Consider the following 24078-nt stretch of genomic DNA (forward strand, 5'->3'; position numbering starts at 1 on the left):
TTAGGACAGAGAACGTCAGAACTGGAAAGGGACCTTAGGACAGAGAACGTCAGAACTGGAAAGGGACCTTAGAACAGAGAACGTCAGAACTGGAAAGGGACCTTAGAACAGAGAATATCAGAACTAGAAAGGGACCTTAGGACAGAGAATGTCACAGCTGGGAAGACCCTCAGAACGTGAATTGTTTGAATGTAGAATGTCACAATGGAATGGTACCATCTATTCCAATCCCCCCCATTCTATAGATGAGCAAACAGAGGCCCTGAGATTATTCATGGTCACTCATCGAGTTAATGACAGCTGACACCATTTCCAATCAGATTTGGCACAGGCAGCTTTTTGGTTCTACAGACTTCTCCTGAATAATTCAGACTCAGCAGGGGATACAAGTAGTGCCCGGTGCTCCTTGGCTAGGGGCTCTGGTGCCCAGAGCATTCTGCCAGGGCTCCACCAGTGACTCCCCTGAGCTAACCACCCCAGATTTCTAGCTCTTCATGCTGGTCACTGTGGACAGACAGAAAGAAAAGAGGGACGTCAGTGAGGACAGGAACAGTGGTAGCCAGACCAGGGATGTGAGGGAGTGTAACCAGAGCTCCCAGGGTGGTAGCCATCAGAGCTGCAGTGACCAACTCAATGGGCATAGGAACTGAGCTGTCTCAGGTAACAGCCCTAACTCACCCTTTCAGAAACGTAATCTCCCCGTGACCCTGTTCTGAACATGGCTGGGAAGAGCTCTGTCGTGGGGCACAGGGAACAGACTTGGGCAGTGTGGCCTGTGGAGAAAGAATCCAGCGGGTTGGGGACGGAGGTACAGGGACACAAATTTCAGCCTGATATCAGGAAAAACAGCACAGTCATGGCACAGTCCATGCCCTGAGCTCACATTTTGAAAACACTTTTAAAGTTTAGAAAACCACTTTCCTCAAATAGCTCCATGGCGAAGATCACGTGTGGATTATTATGCCCACCTTGCAGATGTATAAACTGAGTCTCAGAGAAGTCGCTTGGATCACAGATCTAAAGTTGGAAAGGACCTCAGAGCCATTTAGTTCATTCCTGTCATTTTTACATTTAGGGTAACTGAGGCCCAAGAAGACTAAATCTCTAGCCCAAGGTCGCAGAGGTAGTGATAGAGGATGAATTTGGACCCAGTTCCTCTGAAACACATAGTAGCTGTGTGACCCTGGACAAGTCACTTAACCCTGTTTGCTTCAGTTTCCTCACTTGTAAAAATGAGCCTGAGAAGGAAATGGCAAACCACTCCAGCATCTCTGTCAATAAAACCCCAAATGGGGTCACGAAGAGTTGGACATGACTGAAACAGTTGAATAACAACAAACCTCTGAGAGCAGAGGCCCTGCTGTTTCCACTGGACCCTCTTGAAGGGTTATCCAGGTAGCAAGGTTCTGAGGCAAGATTTGAACCCAAACCCTCTGGCTCCAGGCTACTGTTCCTTCCACTACCGAACACCTCCTATTGTGAGGTGTTCCAGCAGCTTATCTGACCCCTTATGAAGGGAAACTATAGCCCCCAAAATCGTCCTTGCCCTGGACAGGTGGCTAGATGGTCTCCTGAGACCATCATCACCTTCCAGCTGGTAGAATCTATGGCTTCTAATGTCTCCCAGGATGTGTTCCTAGGAGGCAGTTTTGGACTCCACCCCTGTCATCCAGATAACAGTCGGAGGGCGGGAGACATGGAATCCACTAGGATGCTCGAGAAAAAGTGGCATTCAGAGTCAGAGGCTCTGCATTCAGATTCCTACCCTGATACCACCTGCATGCCTGGGGCAAGTCCTCCTCTCTAAAGGGAAGGGGTTAGACCAGATGCTCTTAAAGCTCCTTCTAAATCTATGACCTTAAGATCCCAAATCCCACCCATCTCTCTCCTCCTCGGTGGGTCCTACTGTTCCACAAGGAGGCTTGAGTCTCCATTTGGGGGAAGGGCTTGGGGAAAGGGTGAGGAGATAGAGAGAATATAACTTGAAGAAGGGACAGCCCTGCTGCCTGGATGGTAATCAAGTCAACTTGAGAAGAGCCAGAAATAAGACTCCAATAAATTGGCCCAATAAATAGTACACACTAACCTCGCAAAGTTCATAGGCCCCAGTCACCCTCTGGAATGTGACCTGGAAGCGGGTAGAGTGGAAAATCCCTGAATTTAGAGTCAGGAGGCCTGGGACTCCTAATGCCTCAAACCCCAGCTCTGTTCCTTCTTACTATGTGTCTTCAAGTACATTATCTCACCTTTCTTGGTCTCATATGCTCCATCCACAAAATGGGTATAATATTTGTACAATATTGTATCACAATATTGTACAATATTTCTAATATTGTATAATAATATCTGAAAGGCTCTTGAGAGGATCAGATGGGATCACTAAGGTTTCACAGGTGCTCTTGGAAGGTAGGGAATGCTGAATTTTTTTCTGGATGCCCCTAATACCTACCACAGTGCCAGGATACAGCAGATCTTTAATGAATGCTGATTGATCAGTTCTTTTGGGATTTCACAGATCTAAAGAATGCCCTCCACCAATGCATGCTGGCAACTTGGCTAAAACTTGGGACCCTTGCCTTTCTTTGTATCCCTGGTGCTTACCACGGTGCCTGACACTGGGCAAGGGCTTAATAAATGCTTGTTGGGGGCAGCTAGGTGGTGCAGTGGATAGAGTACCAGCCCTCAAGTCAGGAGGACCTGAGTTCAAATCCAGTCTCAGACCAAACACTTGACACTAGCTGTGTGACCCTGGGCAAGTACTTAACCCCAATTGCCTAAAAAATAAATAAATAAATAAATGCTTGTTGATTGACTAAAGAATTGCCTTAAAATAAATAAATAAACATTTAAAAAATAAAAAGAAATTAATTGCCTAGCGCACTGAGAAGTGAAAGTAATAAGGAAGCTATCCCTTATAATAAATTTTTAGAGGAAAAAGTTCCCCCAAAGCAACCAATATATAGACAGTGACTCAAGGTATATATAATACTCTGCACCCATAGTCCTCCTCCTCTGCAATTAAGGAAGGGTGGGTTTTAAACACATTCACATTTTGATAGCATACATTTGGGGCTTTATTTACAAAGCACTTGTTTTGCAACAACCCTGGGAGGGAGGGAGTACAAATATTATCTTTTTTTTGTTTTCGTTTTTTGGATCAAACGTGATTTCATAAGTGAAGGGAGCTCCCAGTGAGAAACTTCTGTTACCAATGTAGACTAGCAGATAACTCGTATATGTGTATATGTATATATATATATATATATATATACACACACACACATACACACACATATATACATAAGTATATATGTACAGTTATGTATATGTATATAGTAAGTATAATATTATATAATATAACATGCTACATATAGCATGTAGACCAGCTATAACTGATAAAGGTGTGCAATTTCTCATTCAATGAACATTTATGAAGCAAGTACTATATGCCAGGCACTGTGCTAAGGGCTGCAGGTCCAAAAAGAGGCAAAAGACAGTCCCTGCACTCTGGGGAGCTTACAATCTAACAGAGGAGACAATGAGCAAACAAATATATCTAAACAAGCTATAGGCAGGGTAAACTGGTCTTGGAGAATTATCTATGGGGCACTGAGTTCAATGAACTGCTCGAAGTACACAGCCATTATTTGTCAGTGAAGGGATGTGAAGCCAGGTCTTCCTGACTCCAAGGCCAGCTCTGCCTACTATCCTACACCATCCTGCCCCTCATTGCCATTTTACAGCTGAGAAAACTGAGGCTCGGAGAGGTCAGTATTGGGATTTATGCCCTGACTTTCCTACTATTTAACATGTTCCTATTAGGAGGAGGACAGTGGGCAGGGTTATTTCTACGGAAGCCTCAGTCTTGTGGCAAAAGTATGTTGAGTACCGACCTTCCCCCACAGCATTCCCCCAAACTAGTTAACCCAATGAAGGCAATCCTAGAATACACAGAGGGTGACCTATAGTCAGTATGAAAACAGGAAAGATCATGGGATCATAGATTTAGAGTGGGAAGGAACCCCAGGGGTCCTCTAGCCCAACTGCCTCATTTTATAGATGGGGAAACTGAGGCCCAGAGTGGTTGTGGCTTACTGAAGATCACACAATTAATTAATAAGCAGCAGAACTGGGGTTGGAGTTGAAGTCTTTTGGTTTCAGAGCCAAGTTGCCACATGGGGGCCTTGCCTTGGTCATGGATGGGGTCTTCTAGGCTAGTAGTATGTCCATGTCCTCTGCCCACAAAGTCCAGGGCCAGGCCAGAATGATTACCCTAATTTGCCAGCCCCAGGGTTAGCACTGAATTGCCCCCCATCACCTAGCATAACAGTCGCCAGGCCTTCCTTCTGCCCCAGGAAGCTAGAGAGCTGGGCACCTGGCCATGGTGGGGAGCAGGGGAGGTCAGATCTGTGGTAGGGTATTAGCACCTTGAGTTCTGAGGCTGAGGAGAGAAGAGAGGGAACCCAGGCAAGCAGGGAGGCAGCAGCCTCTCGTGCCATCCCCACCCCCCACATTACCCCGAACCCAATCCCCTTGACATTTCCCTTTAATCTGCCCACTGCTGGTGGGTGTACCACCTGACACCTTGGGACTATTTTGGGGAGCTGACCTAGGAGCCAGAGCCTTTGGAAAATCTATCTCTGGGCTGGGAGGCCCCAAAGCCAAATTCCCCCAGGCTTGTCCTACCACCACCTCCAACACACACACACACAAACACACACACACACACACACACACACACACACGCAAACACAAATGTAGAAGCAAAAGATGGGGGTGGGGGGGCAGGGGCAGCCTCCAAGGAGGTGAGACTAGTGTGCCTCCCCCTCCCTACTTCCTCTATATTTTACAGTCAATCCCTAATGAGGAGCGTCAAAGAAGTCACAAGAATAGGATTTGGGGCTACTAGAATAGTACATAGAATTAAATTCCACCTCAGACACTTATTAACTGTGGGGCATTGGGAAAGTTGCTTAACTGCTTTGAGCCTCAGTTTCTTCATCTGTAAAATGGGAAGGGGGTGAAGTCAATGGCCTCTAAGCTCCATTCTAGCTCTGAATCTATGACCCTATGGTTGTGCATACTGGTAAGGTGGTCCACCAAGACCAGATCAGTAGGGGAAGGAGTTGTAAGGGGATGATTGAAGTGGGATGGGAAGGAAAGTAAGTACATAAACTGATATGACAGTGTTAGTGAACCATACAAAACAAACACAATAATAATCATAATAATAACAACTTGTATTTCCATAATGATTTGCTCCCAAGCAGTCCCATGGCTGGGGCAGGGAGGTTATAAACAATCATTATTCCCATTTTACAGATGAGGAAACTGAGGCTAAGGAGGAGCATGACTTAGCCAAGATCACACTATTAAAGCCAAGATTTCAACTCAAGTCCCCTGCCTTCAAATACGTGCTCATTCCATTACTCCATAGTTGGGCTTTGTGCCTTTAAGGAAGACACAAAGGCTCAGCACCGGTAGGGCTGGGGAAGGGGAGGGGGGTGGCTGCCCAACCCACCCCTGAATTTGAATTTCCCCAACAACATAATATCCCAATCCACTGTGGTCATCTAGGCTTTCCTTGAAAGTCTTCAGGGAAGGAATCTCCCAGTCCCTGGCCTGGCTGGTTCTGCTCTTGGATAGATCTAATGACAAGTGAGGAAGTTTTTCCTTAAGCTAAGGCTAGATCGCCCCTTCTGCACTTCCCTCCTCACCCGCCCCAGGATAGCTCCCAGTGCTGCTCTCTGGGGCCAAGCAAAATAAGCCTAATTCCCCTTTCACATACGAGAGCCCTGGAAACCTTGGAAACAGCTGGCCATGAGGCGCTAGAGCTCTGGACACCAGGTTTCTCTTAATGCAGTAAGAAGAACTTTCAGGAAGCTATACAGGGGGGTGTAGAGACCAGACTAGTGACTTAAGGCTTCCAGGCCTGGGTTTGATTCTTGGCCCAGCCATATCCTATTTGACCTTAGCTAAGTGACTTCAGTCAACCTAGCAAAAAGCATTTATTAAACTCTTACTATGTGTCAGGCTCTAGGCTAAGGTTCTAGAGAGAGAAAGACAAAAATGAAACAAAGCCTGCCCTCAAGGAGCTTACAATCTAGCTGGAGAAGACAGTCTGTACCTATAGAGGTTAGATCCAAAATTGGCAGGAAATATTTTGTGAGGAAGGCACTAGCAGCTTCCTGGAGACAGGATAATGAAGAAAGGTTTTCTTGTAGAAGATGGCATTGGATCTAAGTTTTGAGGAAAACTAAGGTGTCTAAGAGGCAAAGGTAAGGAGGGATGACATTCTAGACCAGCAAGCAGACTGGGGACCACCATATGAAGTCAGAACACAATCATGAATGTAAACACATCGTAGAATGTTCTGAGACTCTCCCATTTTCCAGATGGGGAAAACTGAGGCCCAAGGTCACATACCTACCAAATGGCAGAGCTGGAATTTGAAACCATGCCCTCTGACTCCTAATCTAGTGCTCCTTCTAATATATCACAAATAAGAGAAGCTCTCCTATGTGGCTGATAAGCATGGTTCTGAAGACTGTTCCCAAAGGTCCCACAGAAACCACTTTGAAGGGCACAATGCTCAGTGCACTAGGCAGAAATTCCGAACCATTTGTGGGAGAAATCCATCTCTTTGAGAGAGCCCTCCTTGGCTGGCAGCCACCTCATTTCCCTCCTGTGCCAGGACCCTCCTCCTCTCCCTCACCCTTAGGGGTAGGAGCCTCTGCCAACAGGACTGACCCAGAAAGGCTCCCATCTCCACTGTATGTAAGAGGCTCCAGGTCCTGCCCAGTTGAAGGGCATGTCTCCTGGGCAGGAGCCCATGACCAGGTTCTTCTTCTCCATGGTCCCTTCTAAGAATCATTGACAATCAGAATCAGAAGGGAACTCTGAGGATATGTAGTCTATTTCACACCTGAGCAGCAATCTCTTCCTCAGCATTTGCATAGCTGCAAAGATTTCCATTAAACTCTCTGGGCCTTAGTTTTCTCATCTGTTAAATGGGTCTACCTACTTCAGTGGGGTTTTATGAGGAAAAATGTTAGGTAGACCTTAAAGTGCTAAGGGGACCGATTTCAGTCTGGGTGGAGGGGTAGTGAGGTCTGGTGAGGAGGACACTGGACTCAGAAGTCCTGAGACCCCAATTCTTGTCATGATTCTGAGACTAGCTAGGTGACCTTAGAGGATTCAATAATATTAATTACTTGATTTTCCCTAGTTCCTAAATGGGCATTCCCACTTTCATGGATTCCTATCTCTGCACAATTCAATCAATCAACAGGCATATATATGTATAATTTTTTATATTATATAGCTTATTATAATTATAATAATTAATATAAATAATTAGATTATATAATAAATAATATAAAATTGTTTTATATTATATAGCTTATTATAATATAATAATTTCATTATAATTAATTTCAAGTATTTACCACATTACCATATAATTACTATGGTATGATTATATAATAATTATATAATATATGTAATATTAATTAGGTTTATAAATAACATTTGTTTTGTTATAACTCAATTATTGGTTTTATTAAATTAATGTTGTTTATAATATTAATTTTATTATAAGATTATATATTTATTTTCCCCCAATTACACGTTAAAACAATTTTTAAACATTTGGTTTTTTTAAGTTTTGAGTTCCAAATTCTATTCCTCCCTCTCCTCTCACCCCTCCCTGAGATGGTAAGCAATCAGATATAGGTTACACATGTGCAATCAGTAAAACATTTCCATATTAGTCATTTTGTACAAGAAGACTCGAATAAAAGAGAAAGAAAGAGAGGGAGAGAAAAAGAAAGAAAGAAAGGAAGAAAGAAAGAAAGAAAGAAAGAAAACATAGCACGCTTCAGTCTGTATTCGAGCAATATCAGTTCTTTCTCTGAAGACGGATAGTATGCTTTATCATTAGTCCTTTGGGATTGTCTTGGATCATTGCATTGCTGAGAACAGCTAAGTCATTCGCAGTTCTTCATCTAACAATATTGCTTCAACATGCATTTATTAAACACCTACTATATGCCAGCCACTATTGGTCACTGGGGATACAAGGACTTGGTTTCCTTATCTGTAAAATGGGAATAAAAATGTTTGTACTCTCTGTATCCCAGGGTTGTTATGAGGAAAACCCTTTTAGATCACAGTCATTACTCAGATCAGATCGAGCTCACTTAGATGACTCCAACAAAGACCCTCCTAGCACTAGCATGGGAAATAGAAGAGGCACGGGGAAGAGAGAGAGTGAAGATCATTCTAGTGAGATGCAGCTGCCTCTCCTCCTACTCCCAATGGAGAAGTGAGGGCCTCCCCATTGTCAGGTCACCCAGTCTGTCAGCCCAGGGACAGCCCCTGACAGGCCAGAACAGTAAACTCAATGTCTGTGTCTTCTTCCCAGAGATCTCCCTGGATGTGGACGCAGACCGAGATGGAGTCGTGGAAAAGAACAATCCTAAGAAAGTAAGTCAGTACTCTAGTTACCACCATCCCCTGTGGGGGATGGTAACTTAGTTCCCCAGGTTAGTGGGTCTAGTGACTAGTGGGTCGGTCCACACCAAGGACCAGACTGAGTTCCTGGTTGTGGGCAAGTCACCTCCCTTCTGTTCACCTCAGTTTCCTCATCTGTAAAGTAGGTACAATAATAGCACCTACCTCCCTGGGCTGTTATGAGGATCAAATGAGATAATATTTGTAAGTTTGTAACACAGTGCCTAGCACATAGTAGGCACTTAATAAATGCTTATTTCCCCTTTACTTCTCTGAATAAGCCCAGTAAGCAGAGCCTTGGTCTGGGAGGTAGAGTTCTTGCCTTTACTGTGCTCCCAGTCTTGGACAGATTGGGGAACAAAGTTTCTGGCCTCAGGAAGCTCCCAAACTGAAAGGGGAGAAATGAATGCATGAATGCATGACTGAATGAATGAATGAATGAATGAATGAATGAATGTTTTTTCCTTCAAGTATGCTAACTGTTCCTGGCACTGTCCTTGGTGCTAGGATATAGATTTTTTTAAAAAAAACAGTCTCTGCCCTCAAGAAGCATATATTCTAGAAGAGCAAATGAGGTAACATGTACAGTGTTTTTGCAAACCTTAAAGTGCTGTATAAATGCCAGCTATTATTTTTATTTCTAGACATTACTTCTAAATGAAGAAGGGGAAGGGTGGTCCTATGTATGGGGAGCCCTGGCATGAAAATGGCCAGAGAGCAGAATGCTGGGTCTGGGTCCGGACAGATATGGAATGTCCTCACCAATGAAGAGCCCTGGGCCCCAGGGTGGGTTCGAAGGAGCTGAGTCAGAGACATAGTCTAGATGGGAGGTATAGACTAAAGATGGTCAGTCCCTGACCTCAGGGAGCTCCCAGATTGAAGAAGGAAAAGACAGTCCCTGTCTTCAGGGAGGTCCCATTTTACAGATGCAGAAACCAGACCCAGAGGATGTAAGTAATGGTCCCAAGGTAAATCAGTAGCAGAAGTAGAATTAGACCCCAGATATCCAGAACTCCAGGTCCAGTGCTCTCCCGGCCATCTCTCTATCTTCCCACCCCACCTATACACCAAGGAGTGAAAAGGTCACAAGACTGTTAGGAATGAAAGAAAGCACAGCCCCCAGGGACAGTGTTGCCCTTTCCAATTTAGCACCCAATAAATCGTGCTTCCCAGAGTCAGCCAAAATAGAAACTTGCCCTGTAAAAAGCCTCATTGTCTAGGTCTCGAGCCAGAACACATTAAAAGAAAGCCTGTCTATGTAACCCTAAAGCACGGTGGATTGCTGAATGGGGAGTGGGAGGCAAGGGCCTATGTCCAAGTCTTTCATAAATGGGCTATGTGACCTTGGGTATATCACGCCCCCTCTCCTGGACTCCATTTCTCCATATAGACAAGCGATTGATGAACTTTCTCATCTCGTGATCTCCCCCTGACAGCTTCTGTGCCTTCCCTGTTCCCAATAAAAGAAAGCCAGCTGACAGGCCTGCCTTCCAGAGGGAGAAGGGAGACATCTGTGCTATGCCAGGCAGAGCCAGTCCCCAGTCCTTACTGCAAAATTGCTGGGGGTTAGCACCTTAATACTCCCTCCCCTCTAGACAAGGAACCACAGGCCTCATTGGCTTATATAGAACCTAGATTCAAAATCCCACCTACTTATACTATCTTGGACTCTGAGCTCCAGTTTTGTCTTCTATAAAATGAAAAGATTGGAACACTATTGTATAGAAATGAAGAAATGATGAAGAGGACAGTTTTTGAGAAGTCTAGGAAGATTTGTAGGAAGGATACAGAGTAAAGGGAACAGAACCAGGAGAACAATGTATACAATAACAGCAACATTGTAAAGATAGATAACTTTGAAAGATGCAAGAACTCTGATCAGCTCAATGAGCAAGCATGATGCCAAAGGAATCATAGTAAAACATGCTGTCTAGCTGTTGACAGAGAGTTGATGAACCTAGGGTGTAGACAGAGACGTTGTTTGGACATGGCCAATATGGGAATTTGTTTTTCTTTACTTTACTTTTTATGTTTGTTACAAGATTATTGTTTTTCTTTCTTTTTCAATGGGGGTGGGGGAGTAGGGGTGGGAGTTGTGGGAGGAGAGAAGGTGGATTTTTCTTAATTGAAAAACAACTAAAAAAGTAATAAAATGAAGGTGTTGGAGGACCTCTGAGGTCCCACGCAGTTCTAAATCTATGAACCTGTGGTGCCCAGACAGAAGTATCCCCTTTTAGTTCAACTTCCTGTCTTTTCTTGAACCAAATCTCCTTCTCCAAGAGGAGGTATTAGAAAAGCTCGCCTAAGCCCCTTGCTCCCATGAGGAAATGAGGTAACATGGCGATGTCAGGGGAAAGAGGAAGGGAACCATTGGTTTTAGAGTTAGGAGAGACCTAACTTCAAATCCCTCCTCTGACACTAGCTATATAAATCACAGGTAAATCACTAATGGCAAGTCAATGGGCCTCAGTTTCCTCATCTATAAAAAACACACAATACGTGTAATGCCTGCTACACGGGGTTATTCAGTGAACCATTGAGACTTCATTAAGCACCTACTAAGTGCTAGGTACCATGCTAAACCCTGGGAATGCAAAGACAAAAGAGAAAGAAAGAGTTTCTGGCATTCAGGAAGGTTTGTTTACATCCTAATGACTGTGAGAATCAAGTGAAATGAAATATATAAAATGTTTTTCAAAATGTGAAATACTATATGTCAGCCAATTCTGTTATTTTATTGGTGTAGGAAGCTAATTCCCTCCACAGATGCCTAGGAGACTGAGCCCAATAGGTCTCCTTTAAGGGTTCAAGATAACAGTCCAGGGAGTTCAAGCTAAAAATTCTTCAATGGAGCTTTAAGCAGTGAATAATTGCCCAGTTGTGTTGTACCTTTATTTTTACTAAAAAGTATTATTTACATCCAACAAAATTTGTGAAATACAGCAATTTAATAAAGTGAGCATATGGGGTCTTGCTGGGATTGCTTCTTTTTAATTTTTGCAAAATATCCCAAATAAAATATTTGTAATTATTTTCTAATTAGAGTGTTATAATTTTATTATTTAGAGTTTTCATAATTATAAGTAGAATGAAATTTTCTATTTTATAATTTCGAGTATATGATGTAAATTTTATTTTGCTGTTTTGGGGGCAAAAGCAACCATTGCAGTTATTGTAAGCACTTAATGAATAAAACTAAAAGAATATTATAAGTAGTATGCTAAATTACCCTGAGAGTTAATGACACATTTTGTGGTTGTTATTGAAATGGGATCCAAGAATAAAAACCTTGGGCATCACTGCCAACAGCTAGTTTAGTTTAGATTACAGATTATCAGGTGGGGTTTGAACTTGGGTCTTCTGAATTCCAAATCCTGCCCTCTATCTACTATGTTCCAAATGGAGTCCCCAAAGAATACTATTATTTATTAATAATAAGGGAGAAAACTTGGCGTAATGGAAAGAATAGTAGATAGTCAGAAGATCTGAATTCAGGTTTAACCATGATGTGATCTGGCTGTGTATATTGGCCAAGTCATTTAAGGTTTCTGATCCTCCATTTTCTCTCATGTAGAGAGGCTGTTGTTTTTGTTCAATCGTTTCAGTTGTGTCTGACTATTCATGACCCCATTTAGAGGGTTTTTTTTGGCAGAGATACTAGAGTGGTGTGCTGTTTCTTTCTCCAGCTCATTTTACAGATGAGGAAACTGAGGTAAACAGGATGAAGTGACTTGCCCAGGGTCACACAGGGTCTGAGGCCAGATTTGAACTCGGGTCTTCTTGACTCCAGGCCTGGTGCTCTATCCACTGCAGTGCCACCTGGCTGCCCGTAGAATGAAGGGGTTGAGTTAAAAGAATTCCAAAGCCCCTAAGTCTGATATTCTGTGTCTATGGTGCTGTAAGGACAGCTGCTGATTATAATTGACAGGTTGTGAAGGTCTTTCCCATGTATGAGCCTTACAATAGTCCTGGGAGGTAAAGCTATCTTAAAATCCCCATTTAACAGATGGGAAAACTAACTTGACAGTGGATAAATGGGTTTTTTTTTCTGAGATTATACAGTACACAGCAGAACCAGGATTTGAACCCAGACCCTTGAACTTCTGTGTATCATTGCCTATCTCTGTGGCTCTTCTCCCCCTCCCCCACAACTGTCCCCCACGCCTGGAGTGCATTCCCTTCTCTCCCACCTTTTGCAAGGCTTAGTAGTCTTCAAAGCTCAGTTCAGATGCTACCTCCTTTCCTAATCCCCTAGCTACTAATGCCTCCAAAATACCCTACATCCTATTATCCTATACATACTTCAATGTGGGCATATTATCTTCCCCAATAAAACGTAAGGTCCTTGAGGTCAAAGACTTTCATTTTGTCTTGGTATCCCCATGGCCTACCACAATGCCACATACAGTGTAGGAGTTTTCTAAATGCTTTTGGACTAAATGATTAGTGTAGGTATTATTAGTTCCGTTTTATAGATGGGTAAACTGAGACCCAGAGCTGCAGTCATGCGGCTGCTGTCAGAGCCAGGATTTGATCTCGAGTCTCCTGATTCATTCATCACGCTGCTGCTAGGATGCCCTTCATCTCTAGCTTAGTCTGTGCTGTCTCTCAGTGCCGAGGGTGGTAAAATAGAGCTGGAGCTGACCACTGACCCTACCTCTGCTCCTCAGACCCCAGCCAACCAGGAGCTTCTCTCTGGGCCCTGAGGCCCACAGAGAAGACTCTTCTCAAAAGCAGTATGTATTATGGGAAGAGCACTGGATTGGTAAATAGAGCTTAGGTTCAAATCACAGTCACTTTTCCTGCTCTGTGCCTCAGTTTCCTCCATTGTAAAATTAAAGAACCGATCTAGATGACTCTAAGGTCCTTCTGGCTCTAAATCCTATGAAATCTCCCTATGCATGGGTATCACAAGACAAGTGTTGTAAGTCTGGGGAAGTATTGGCCTTCCAGGGTGCAAGAGGAACGGGGTTTGCTACTCACATGTTGGCCTGGCTTCCTTCGTCTACAGGCATCCTGGACCTGGGGCCCTGATGGCCATGGGGCCATCCTCCTGGTGAACTGTGACAGGGAGGTCCCCTGGTTGCCCAAGGAAGATTGCTCGGATAACAAGATCTACACCAGAGAAGGTATTAGAGATGGCTCCAAGGGGTCCTTTGGGCAGGGTGAGTAACATGTTCCCTGGGGATAGGAGAAAGGAAAGACACCATCTTTTTTTTCCCTTTTCTTGGGAGCCAAAGGGGAACAGAAGGGCAGGGTTATCCTGCTCTGAACAGATATGGCCTCAACCTCTAGCTTGTAACTCCTGGGGAATGAGAAGGGTAGAGGGTACAGGGCCAAGAGACCCTGACAACATCCCCATATCACTGATCCTCTGTCCTCCCTGTGCCCCTGCAGACCTGAAGGACATGTCTCGGATGATCCTGAGGACCAACGGCCCCAGTCAGCTCCCAGCAGGCTATGAGATGGTTCTCTACATTTCCATCAGCGACTCCGACAAAGTGGGCGTGTTCTATGTGGATAGTGAGTGTGACCCCAATCTCCTGGTCCACACCAGTTCCCACACCCACAGCCCCAGATCTCCCTCTAGACAACCACTCAAGTCAACTTAAATTTACTGAGCAGCTCCCATAGGTCCAGCCCTGTGCTGGCCATATGCCCCAACCTCAAGGCAAAATCCAACTTAGCCATACAAAAGAGCTAAATAGGAAAGAGATGGCAGGATATAATCAAGGGCTGATCCTTAGAACACAGGATGTCAGAGCTGGGAGGGACCTTAGAACACAGAATGTCAGGGCCCTTAGAACAGAAAGCTAGAAATCTGCCTCTGACAATTTACAAGTCAGTTCGTCTCCTTTGAACAAGATGAGTGTTTACAGAAACATCCACGTACTCAATTGTATTGATGAAATGAAAGGGCAAGCATAGGGGGAAAGACTTTCTCTGTCACTGCTGGGGCCAGACTATACTTGTCAAAGGAGAAGCAAGTATTGGACAGGACTCCTGAAGCTATAAAGGCCTAAAGGAAGTTAGGTGGTACAGTTGCTATGGCACTAGACCTGGAGTCAGAAAGGCCTGTGTTCAAATCCAGCCTCAAACACTTATTGTGTGACCCTGAGCAAGTCATGTTACTTTTGTCTGCCTCCATTTCCACAACTTTAAAATGAGGATAATAATAGCATTCAACAGGATTGTCTTGGTAAAGAGCTTAGCATAGTAGGAGCTTAATAAATGCTTGTTTTCTTCCTTTCTTTCACCCTAAGCCTCCTCCTCTGGAAAGTTCCACTAATTCACTGAAGGCTAATACTAAGAACATTCTCAGAACCTTCCAAGAACCAGAGACACCAGCCAGCCCTGTGATCACAGACGAGGCCCTTCCCCACTCTGGCTCTCAGTTTCCTCCTCTATAAAATGAGGAGGGTTAGACTGCATATTTTCTGAGGTCACATCCAGCTCGGACATTCCGTGATTCTATAGTCAAGGTTAAAGACCTACCTGGACAGCCCAGGCTTACTGGGGGACATATGGAGGACAATGCCAGGCATCTGCCGCCATCCTGATCCACCCTCCATGCAGCCAGCTCCCAGGGTGGTGACCCCAGAGGGTGTCAGCATTCCTCTGGGAGCCAGGCTGACCCTACTGTCCACCCAGGGCCAGAGCTGTTGATGTTTATCTTGTGCTGGGCCAGGGTGCCTTGAGGATATGGCAATTCTTGGGTACAAGAGGGGATGCCAGTAGACCCTGGGCTCAAATGCTCCCTGTTGCATAGAGTATTGAGAAGATGGAAGGGAATCTACTCTCCTAACCCTTGGGGGTAGGGTAACACTGGCCTGATTGCCTGAACTAGATGGCCTTGCTCCCTAGGGGGTTCAGGGACGGTTCCCTACCATTTCCAGCCTTTGCCTAACCAAGGCAGGGAGCTTTAGTGGAGAGGTCACTGGTCTTAGAATCAAGATCTGTGTTCATATCTTACCTCTGACCCTCAGTAGCCTTGTGACCCTGGGCAAAACCTTTAACCTCCCTTCCTCTGTTTTCTCATCTATGAAGTGAGGGGCTAGACCCCATAGCCTCCAAAGGTCTTCCCAGCTCAAAATCAGACATTATGAACACAACTCCATCTACTTAGGTCAGGTCCCTGGTTATTGGCAGGTGGTCTTCTCCATTAGAATGTGAGCTCCTTGAGGGCAGGAATCTTATTTTTGCCTTTCTTTGTATCTGCAGCGCTTAGCACAGGGCCTGGCAAATCCAGTCCAGTCCACCAGCATTTATTAGGTGCTTACTATGTGCCAAGGTGTAGTGGATAGAGGGCCTGGCCTCGGGTCAGGAAGACCTGAGTTCAAATCCAGCCTCTAAGTTACTAAGTTACTTACCAATATGGCAAAGCTTGGATGGGAAGCCAGGTCCTCTGATGCCAAATTCAGCCTTCTGTGCTAAAGGCGCACACTGAAGCAAACAGGGCGAAGTGACTTGTCCAGGGTCCTACAGCTAGTAAGTGTCTGTGGAGGAATTTGAACTCAGGTCTTCCTGACTCTGGGCCTGGCACTCTAGCCACTGTGTCACCTAACTGCCTAATATAGCACCTACTGTGTGCTAAGCCTTTACAATTATTATCTTATTTGATCCCCACCACAACCCTGGGAGATAAGGGCTATTATTATCTCCATTTTACAGGTGAGGAAACTGAGGCAGATTTAGGTTTTTTTTTTTTTTTTAAGCGACTTGCCCAGGAACACATAGCCAGTTAAGTGACTGAAGCTAGATTTGAACTCAGAGCTTCTTGACTCCAGGCACTCTATCCATTGCATCATTCAGCTGTCCCTGTGGAAGACTTGGATTACTAAGAAATTTGCTTTTTATCCTATGGAGAGTAGGGAGTTACTGTCGACATTGTGCTTCAAGTATTCAGAATGTGTTTCTCACACTTGCTTAGAAAAGAAAGACATGCTTTGCACCAAATTAGTTGAAGTCAGAGTGCAAGGTTATTGCCTGAATCATATACACCCTTGCCACATGCAGACACAAAAGTTGGGATTCATCTTCATTTTCTTAGACATTTGCTGAGCTGACCTCTCCAGGCTGCTTAGCATCCACCCAGAAATAGAAGACATAGCATCCAATAAGGCCTGAGTTCAAATCCAGATTCTGTCCCCTCCCCCGCCACCTGTGTGACCTTGGACAAGTCATTCCCAGCTGTAAAATGGGAGGGTTGACTTCAGTAACCCCCAAGGTGTAATCTCCATCCCTCCATGCTGTGATCCTGGATCCAGAGCCAGCTGATGGAAAACAAGGCAGGCGACTCAGATTGACTTCCAACTCTGGCTCCAGGCCAGAGGCCCCGTGATATGGGGCAGCTCCACAGAAGGGCACTGTTGGTCTCTGCTGGGAAAGAGAGCCAGCAGGGAATAAGCAGGAAGGTTCTGTTGGAGAGGCGGGGGCTGGGTCATTCCGGACAATGCCGAGATTGTCCCCAGCAGCGTACGTCTGCCTGCACAGTGGCCAAGGGCCCTGAAAGAAAAACAATATTAAGATTCAAAGGCTCAGATTCTGTCCCCAGCCATTAAGGGAGGGAGCAAGGCCCACAGATGGATTGAAACCCAATGGCTGTGGCCCTACCTTGCCTACCCAGCCCAATGCCTGGCTTTCTTCTCTAGGCATCCTTGGCCTCTCCCAGGGAAAGCAGTCATTCATCTGAGGATCTGGTGTCTACAATGGGCATGACTCAGCTATCTCTCCCCCCCTCCCCACCCTCTGACCTTTGGAGTTGGAGGTTTCCCCAGAGTATCACTGGAAATGTCGCTGAGAGCATGAGTATAAAGCCTGGCAGCGTCATTGTGCCCATGGTAGGATTGGTAATCGCCCGGATTAGCCGGGCCTTAGCACCTTTGGCCAAAATAATTCAGTGGGTGGCCAAGGTGGAAAGGCTGATGGAACATAGAAAGTTGAAACCCAGATTGTCACAACTGAGAGCAGCCTTAGAGCATCACCAGGCATCAGAGCAGGAAGAGGCCTTCGGGCATGAAAGGTTAAAATAGAATCAGCAGGTCCGGAAAGCCCTCTGTCCTCACCTCCTTCTCCTGGGATTTCCTGGCTCTCCGGAACTTTCACCTCAAGTGGCAACTCCTCCCAGAGACCATTCCTGATCCTCCCAAGCCAGGGGCTCATAAGCTTTTAAATCGACCTCTAGAAAGGACCCTCGAGGTCACTGAGTCCAGGCCGCTCATTTTAAGCAGCTGATGGCACAGTGCACAGAGCGCTAGACCTGGAATCAGGAAGACCTGAGCTCAAATCAGAACCCCGACACTTACTAGTCATGTGAACTTGAGCAAGTCATTTAACCTCTATCTTCCTCAGTTTCCTCAACTGTAAAATGGAAATAATAATAGCACCTACCTCCCAGGATTGTTGTGAAGATCATATGAGATATTTATGAAGTGCTTAGCACAATGCCCAGCACATAGTAGGCACTTAATAAATGTTTATTTCATGTCATTTTTTCAAATGAGGAAAATGAGGTGCAGAGAGGTTAAGTGATTTGTTTGCTTAACTTGTGTCTGAGGCAGGATTTGAACTCTGGTCCAAGTCCATTGGCCCTATTCACTACTCATCGACTAGCTGCCCTAGTTGTTGATAGTGCCAAGAACCCCGCCTCCAATCACAGTGTGTTTATGTTGTATCTTTCCCTGTCTGTGAATAGGATGTACCACCCCCCCAACCCCCCCAGTAGAATGTAAACTCCTAGAGGGCAGGTACTGTCTCACTTTGGTGTCTATATCCCTAGTGCCCAGCACAGTACCTGGCACATTTTTTTTTTACTGAACCATATTAATAAAGACATGAATGAATGAATTTATATACATATGTATATACACACACATACACACATATGTGTGTGGGGAGAAAGCGAGAGGTAGATAGATGGATAGATAGGGAAACAGACAGAGAGAGAGAAAGAGAGACAGAAACAGAGAGAGGTGAGAGACAGGGAGAGAATAGGTAGAAAAAGATAGGTAGGTGGATAGACAGACAGACAAATAGATATAGATAGATAGATAGATGGATAGATGGATGGATGGATGGATAGATGGATGGCTGGGTAGATAGATAAACAGATGTTCATGGGGACAAAAAACTCCCAGTAAGGATACTCCCTCTACCAATGCCCTGAATACTTCTTTTGCAACTAAGAGAATTATATGGAGCATTGTATAGAGCACATAGTAGGACCTTAATGAATGCTTGCCAGTTGGTTGATTAAAAAGACTTTATAATAGTAAATGTCAGGGTTGAGAGACCTTCAAGGTAGGATGGTCTAGTGGAAACAGCACAGGATTTAGAATCAGGGCACTAGAGTTTAAAGCTTAGCTCTCTTGTTACCAGCTGGGTGATCTTGGTCTAATTACATAACTTCTCTGGGGCTCCATTTCTTCCTCTACAAAATGAGAAATTGAAATAAATGATCCCTAAGGTCAGTCCCAGCTCCAAACCATGTAATCTTCTAGCCCAATCCCCTTCATTCACCAAGGAAGAAACTGAGGCTCACAGAGGTGCCATGACTTGCCCAAGGTCACATGACTGGTTAGAGACAGCTGGCCCTTGAACCCAAGCCTCTGGATTGTTCTAGGAGGTATCTTATGTTGGCAAAGATACGTTTCATATCCTGACTCTAGGCTAAGTCCCTATTCTCTTTCATCTTCTCTCTCCTTCCCTACTCAGCCATCCCAGTTCCATGCAGAATTCTCTTCCCACCTACAGGCCCCTCCAAGGAGTCCTTTCTCTTGCTAACAGTCCATATCCCTTCCAGACCCTTTCTTTGGCCGGCGTTACATCCACATTCTCGGCCGGCAGAAGCTCTTCCACGTGGTCAAGTACACAGGTGGCAAAGCCGAGCTGGAATTCTTTGTGGAAGGCCTTCAATTCCCTGATGAGAGTTTCTCTGGCCTGGTCTCCATCCATGTCAGCCTGTTGGAACTTCTGATGGAGGTGAGAGGGCATGAGCCTTGGGAAGAGATGGAAGGTGAGGGAGAGCAGAGGAGAGCTTCCCAGGAGGTGGAAGAAGAAAGGAGAAGGAGGGGAAAAGAAAGGAGAGAGGTGGCCAAGGTTAGAAGGTATCCCCAAGGCCAGCTGGGTCATTCCCCAAGATGGCGGAGTCAGGACATTATTGTTCCCATCATTCCCAGGAAAGGGCCAATAGGGGCAGGCTCTTGGGCATGAACTCCCCACCAACTATACTCCGGGCCTCAAGTGTGCCATCAGTATCATACTCCAATTCAACTGGGCCTCAAAGCCTTTAGAATCATGCCTAATAACTCATTTCATACCTTTAAAGCTTGGAGACTATCTAGTCCAATCCATCTTACAGATGAGAAAACAGAGGTGAATTGATTTGCCCAAAATCATTTCAGAGAGTAAGCGGCAGAGTCAGGATCTGAACTCAGGGCCTCTTTTTCTTTTATACCATTGAGGAAAATGGTTGGCCAGAAAGGTTGCCTCCCTGATCTTCCCATTTCCATAGTGTTTTAAATAGTTTACAAAGCCCTTAGCCTCATGTACCTAGAGTTATTATTCCCATTTTAGAGACGAGGCAGTATATGTGACTTGCCCAGGGTCACACAGCTAAGAAGTAGCAGGGCCCAGTGTCCTGACTTCAAATCCAGCTCCTTTTCCCACTATCCCATGCTTGCCTACAATGCTAGGAAAGCTCAGGTGGGCCAGGTTTTCTGAGCTCTGATACCAGCTGATTTCTAAGGCACCAGCCTAATTCCTGCCCCTATGCCCCTAAGTCAGAATATGTCTAGCCCTCCAACAATACATTCAGTTGTTCGGTGAGCAGTAAACTCTAATAAAGCAATGTGAATGTCAAATGTCTACTGTGTGCCCAAATTAAATTGCTCTTCTTTCCATAGGACTTCATAGAGTTTTAAAAATTTTTTATTAATGTCTTTTTTTTTCAAATGTCACCTTCCCTTCCCAATATATCCCTCTCCCCTCTCCAACCCAGATAGCCATCCCTTGTAACAAAGAGTTAAAAAGAAAGTGGAGAGGGAATTCAAAACTAACCAATATATTAACTATGTATGCAATGTTGCACACCCCCAGACCCCACCTCTGCAAAGAAGAGAGGAAGAACACTTTGTAGTTGACAAAGCCTTGCTGGTTTCCAATAACCCTGGGATATTGGTAGCATAAGGACTGTTATCCCCTGTTTTACAGTTGAGAGAACTTCACCTCAGAGAGTTAAAGTAAATGTGCTCAAGGTTATGCAGAGTAGAGCTCTGTAGACTGTGTAGAGACTTGAACCCAAGATTATTCCCTCCTCTTGACCACACTGACTAATGTCATACCCATGTCATAAGCTTAGCTGTCCACATGGGCTAGTTTCCTCTGTATGGGGGAAAACTATTCCCTGACCCCAGATTTCACCCTTAACTGTGGACGTGGACTGCTCACTCTGGTTGTGATCCTTCACCTTGGATCCCCTCCCCTAACCCTGGCCACCTAAGTTTAGGAGAATTTGGATGGAGGGGAGATAAGGGAGCATAAATAACTCAGAACAACCCACCTTTACTGCTGGACAACCTGCAATCCAAAGTGAAGACCCTCAACACACTTGGAGGCTCAGTAGAAGAGCCTTAGCCACAAATTTTTGTACCTGGAGCAATCAGTATGCCCTTAGTTGAAGTGGGGAGATTGGACACTGCCCCACTGAGGGAGAGCCAATGACCCTTGCAATGCCATTAAGAAAGTGCAAAAGGGAAGACTCATTGATTGAGAACTATTGGCTCCCCCTCAGATCTTTGATTTTAGATGATTTATCCAGAGGGCATCCTACTTACCACTTTCTCTACCATTCTCTCTCCTAGGGACTTCCCCAGACTCCAATCTATACAGATACAGTGACTTTCCACGTGGCCCCATGGATCATGACCCCGAACACATTGCCTCCGGTGTCTGTTTTAGTATGCAGGTAAGGTATAGACTGGTGCAGCTAGCCTGGGCTTGGCTACCTATTACAATTACCACGGGTATTCTTTGGATCCATTGAGACCCTCCAAGTCTACCCATAAATGAGACTCAAAAAGGCTTTGAGAGGTACAGGGGGAAGCCTTAGTTATCCCTTAGTCCTTGAGAAATAAGCAAAGTCTCCATCTTAATGAAACATCAAAGTGCAGCCATGTTGGGGACCCCAACTAAGCTGCTCCTCTTTCCCCACCACAGGAAAGATGGAGATTCCATTCTAATCAACCACACTGTGTTTCTTGAAGGTGGAGAGGTTGACAGGATTGCCCTATACAGTATTCGTTTACTGCCTCCCAAGGAATGAGCCATTTCAAACCCATGTTGGGCAAGCCATAGAAAGGATGCTAGAAGAAGATGAATGAAAAATAACGTAGAATTTATACTCAGAAAAAACAGGAACCATCTCCGTTTATTTGTATTCTCAGTTCCTAGCCCAGTGCCTGGCACGTTGTAGAAATGTAATGCTTGTGGATTGATAATGGATGCCTTAGGCTGAAAAAGACGATTCCGGATGTTGTTGGGTCCATCACCCTCCCTCTAGAACAGGCCCAGCAAATAGATCTTAGTCTTCAAAATCTGACTGGACTTGGAGGTGATGAGGTCACCCCTTCAGCGACATTTTTCCCATTCTTTTAGTTGGCCATTGTGCTAACACCAAGTGTGTGTCTGGGTTTAAGAGATTACTTGAGTTATATCCTTGAATGTCTCTCCCCTAAAGACCTACTAGAGGGAGCTGTGAGCACCCACGCTGATCCAGCTCTTCTCCCTGACCCCTCAGTGAGCCTTAGTCCCTCTTTGTTCTTCTCTCTTCCCCCTTCCCTCCTCTCTGGCACTGTTCAGCATGAAGGACAATTACCTGTTCCTCAAGGAGATAAAGAACCTGATAGAGAAAACTGACTGCAAACTTAAGATCTGTTTCCAGTACATGAACCGTGGGGATCGTTGGATCCAGGTGAGAAGACTCTAGCAGGGACAGAGTCAGAAACATGGGGGGCATACTTAATGACTAGCTAGCATTTATATAACAAAGAGCTCTAAGACTGGCAAAGCACTTTACATATGTTACCTTATTTGATCCTCACAACAACCCTGGTAAGGTAGATGCTATTCTTTTTTCCAGGGGGGAGGGTGTTAGGTAGGGTTTTTATATTCATTTTTTTTTTAAATTTTAAGTTCCAAATTCTCTCCCTCCAGCCCCTTTCCCACCCATTCAGAAGGCAAGCAGGTAGATACTATTCTTATCCTAATTTTACAGATAGGTAAACTGAGGCACAATGAAGTTAAGTGACTTGCCCAGGGTCACACAGTTAGTAAGTGTCAGAAGTAGGATTCAAATCCAGGTCTTTCTGACTCTCCACCCACTATGACACTTGCTTAGATATGGGTTGGATTGGATGTCCACTGAGGTCCTTTTCAACTCTGACACTCTTTAAGTCTGTGAAATGACCACCAGAGTCTGATTGATAATAACTGACCCAGTCCCCACACCTCAATTTAATAATTCTTCAACACTTCCTTGGACCTGTGACTTCATTGATCCATGTCCTCCTCCCAATGGAGACAGATCACAGCCCTTTCAAGGCTTTTCATCTCATGCCTTCTCATGCTTTTTGGTCATTTTTCCTCTAAATCAGACCTGATGTCATTGATAGAGGGAGTCTTTGGTGAAGTCTCCTCTATGTATAGAGATTGGCACTTGTTCTGTGGCACGCAGGCTTTGAGAGATATCCATATTTTACCCAAACCGTCCCATGCATCCTTCAGAGGAGACTGGGTCTGCACAACACCCTGGAGGTTTTCTCTAGTTCTTTTCATATTACACAGGTCTCAGTGAAGCTCAAAGGCTGTCCATCTGTTAGGTCTAACTACAGGATCAACCCACTTCCTTGGCTGCTCCTACATTTCCTAGATACTAGTGTTTTTCACACCAGTGGGGTCAAACTCAAATGTAAGGGGATCCCAGCAGGCCGCACATTGACCAGGAAAACGACCCATGACTATTATCTCTGTTGTATTGTATTTTTATTTATTTTGTGAAACATGTCCCAATGACATTTTAATCTGATTCATCCTGCACTTGGGAGTTTTGCCCATGAGTTTTACACTTTTTTTAATAGCACTCCTTGTTAATCAGTCAGCCAATCAACGAGTATCTGTTAAATACATATGCTATGTGCCAAACTCATCCTTGAACCTATGGCAGACCCCCAGGACACCACTAGAGGAGTAGGAGACCTTCGCGAGGTACAGATCAATTCAACAAACATGGAATAAGATGGAGATGAGAGTGGGAAGGAGGAATCCATTCTAGGCATGGGGCCTAGCTTCATATTACAAGTTATTACAGCTCTGGGCTCCAAAGTTTGTGCAATACTAGAAAAGTCTTTGAGAGTCAGGGCCCCAGTGAGACTCTGGAGGAGGGTTCAGCAGAGGCTGTGGGTATAAGAAAATACCAACATAGATGGTAAAACCAAGTACCATGGAGTTGTTACAGAAGCATCATACACACTCACACACATACACACGCATATACATATACATACACAT

The 24078-nt window shown here is 44.8% G+C and overlaps 1 protein-coding gene across 1 annotated transcript in view; it reads left to right on the top strand.

Moving 5' to 3' along the window:
* The window catches only part of PADI2 (peptidyl arginine deiminase 2), a 59175-nt gene that overhangs the window by 15737 nt on the left and 19360 nt on the right, over positions 1-24078 (top strand). The window contains exons 4-9 of the mRNA XM_027842763.1: positions 8426-8487; positions 13526-13643; positions 13912-14037; positions 19316-19494; positions 21375-21478; positions 22372-22483. Of these exons, the coding sequence (XP_027698564.1) occupies positions 8426-8487; positions 13526-13643; positions 13912-14037; positions 19316-19494; positions 21375-21478; positions 22372-22483 (701 nt within the window). The remainder of the gene's footprint in view (positions 1-8425; positions 8488-13525; positions 13644-13911; positions 14038-19315; positions 19495-21374; positions 21479-22371; positions 22484-24078) is intronic.

Source organism: Vombatus ursinus, unplaced genomic scaffold (genome assembly GCF_900497805.2).
Source record: "Vombatus ursinus unplaced genomic scaffold, bare-nosed wombat genome assembly UNPS02014884.1, whole genome shotgun sequence".
Lineage (NCBI taxonomy): Eukaryota > Metazoa > Chordata > Mammalia > Diprotodontia > Vombatidae > Vombatus > Vombatus ursinus.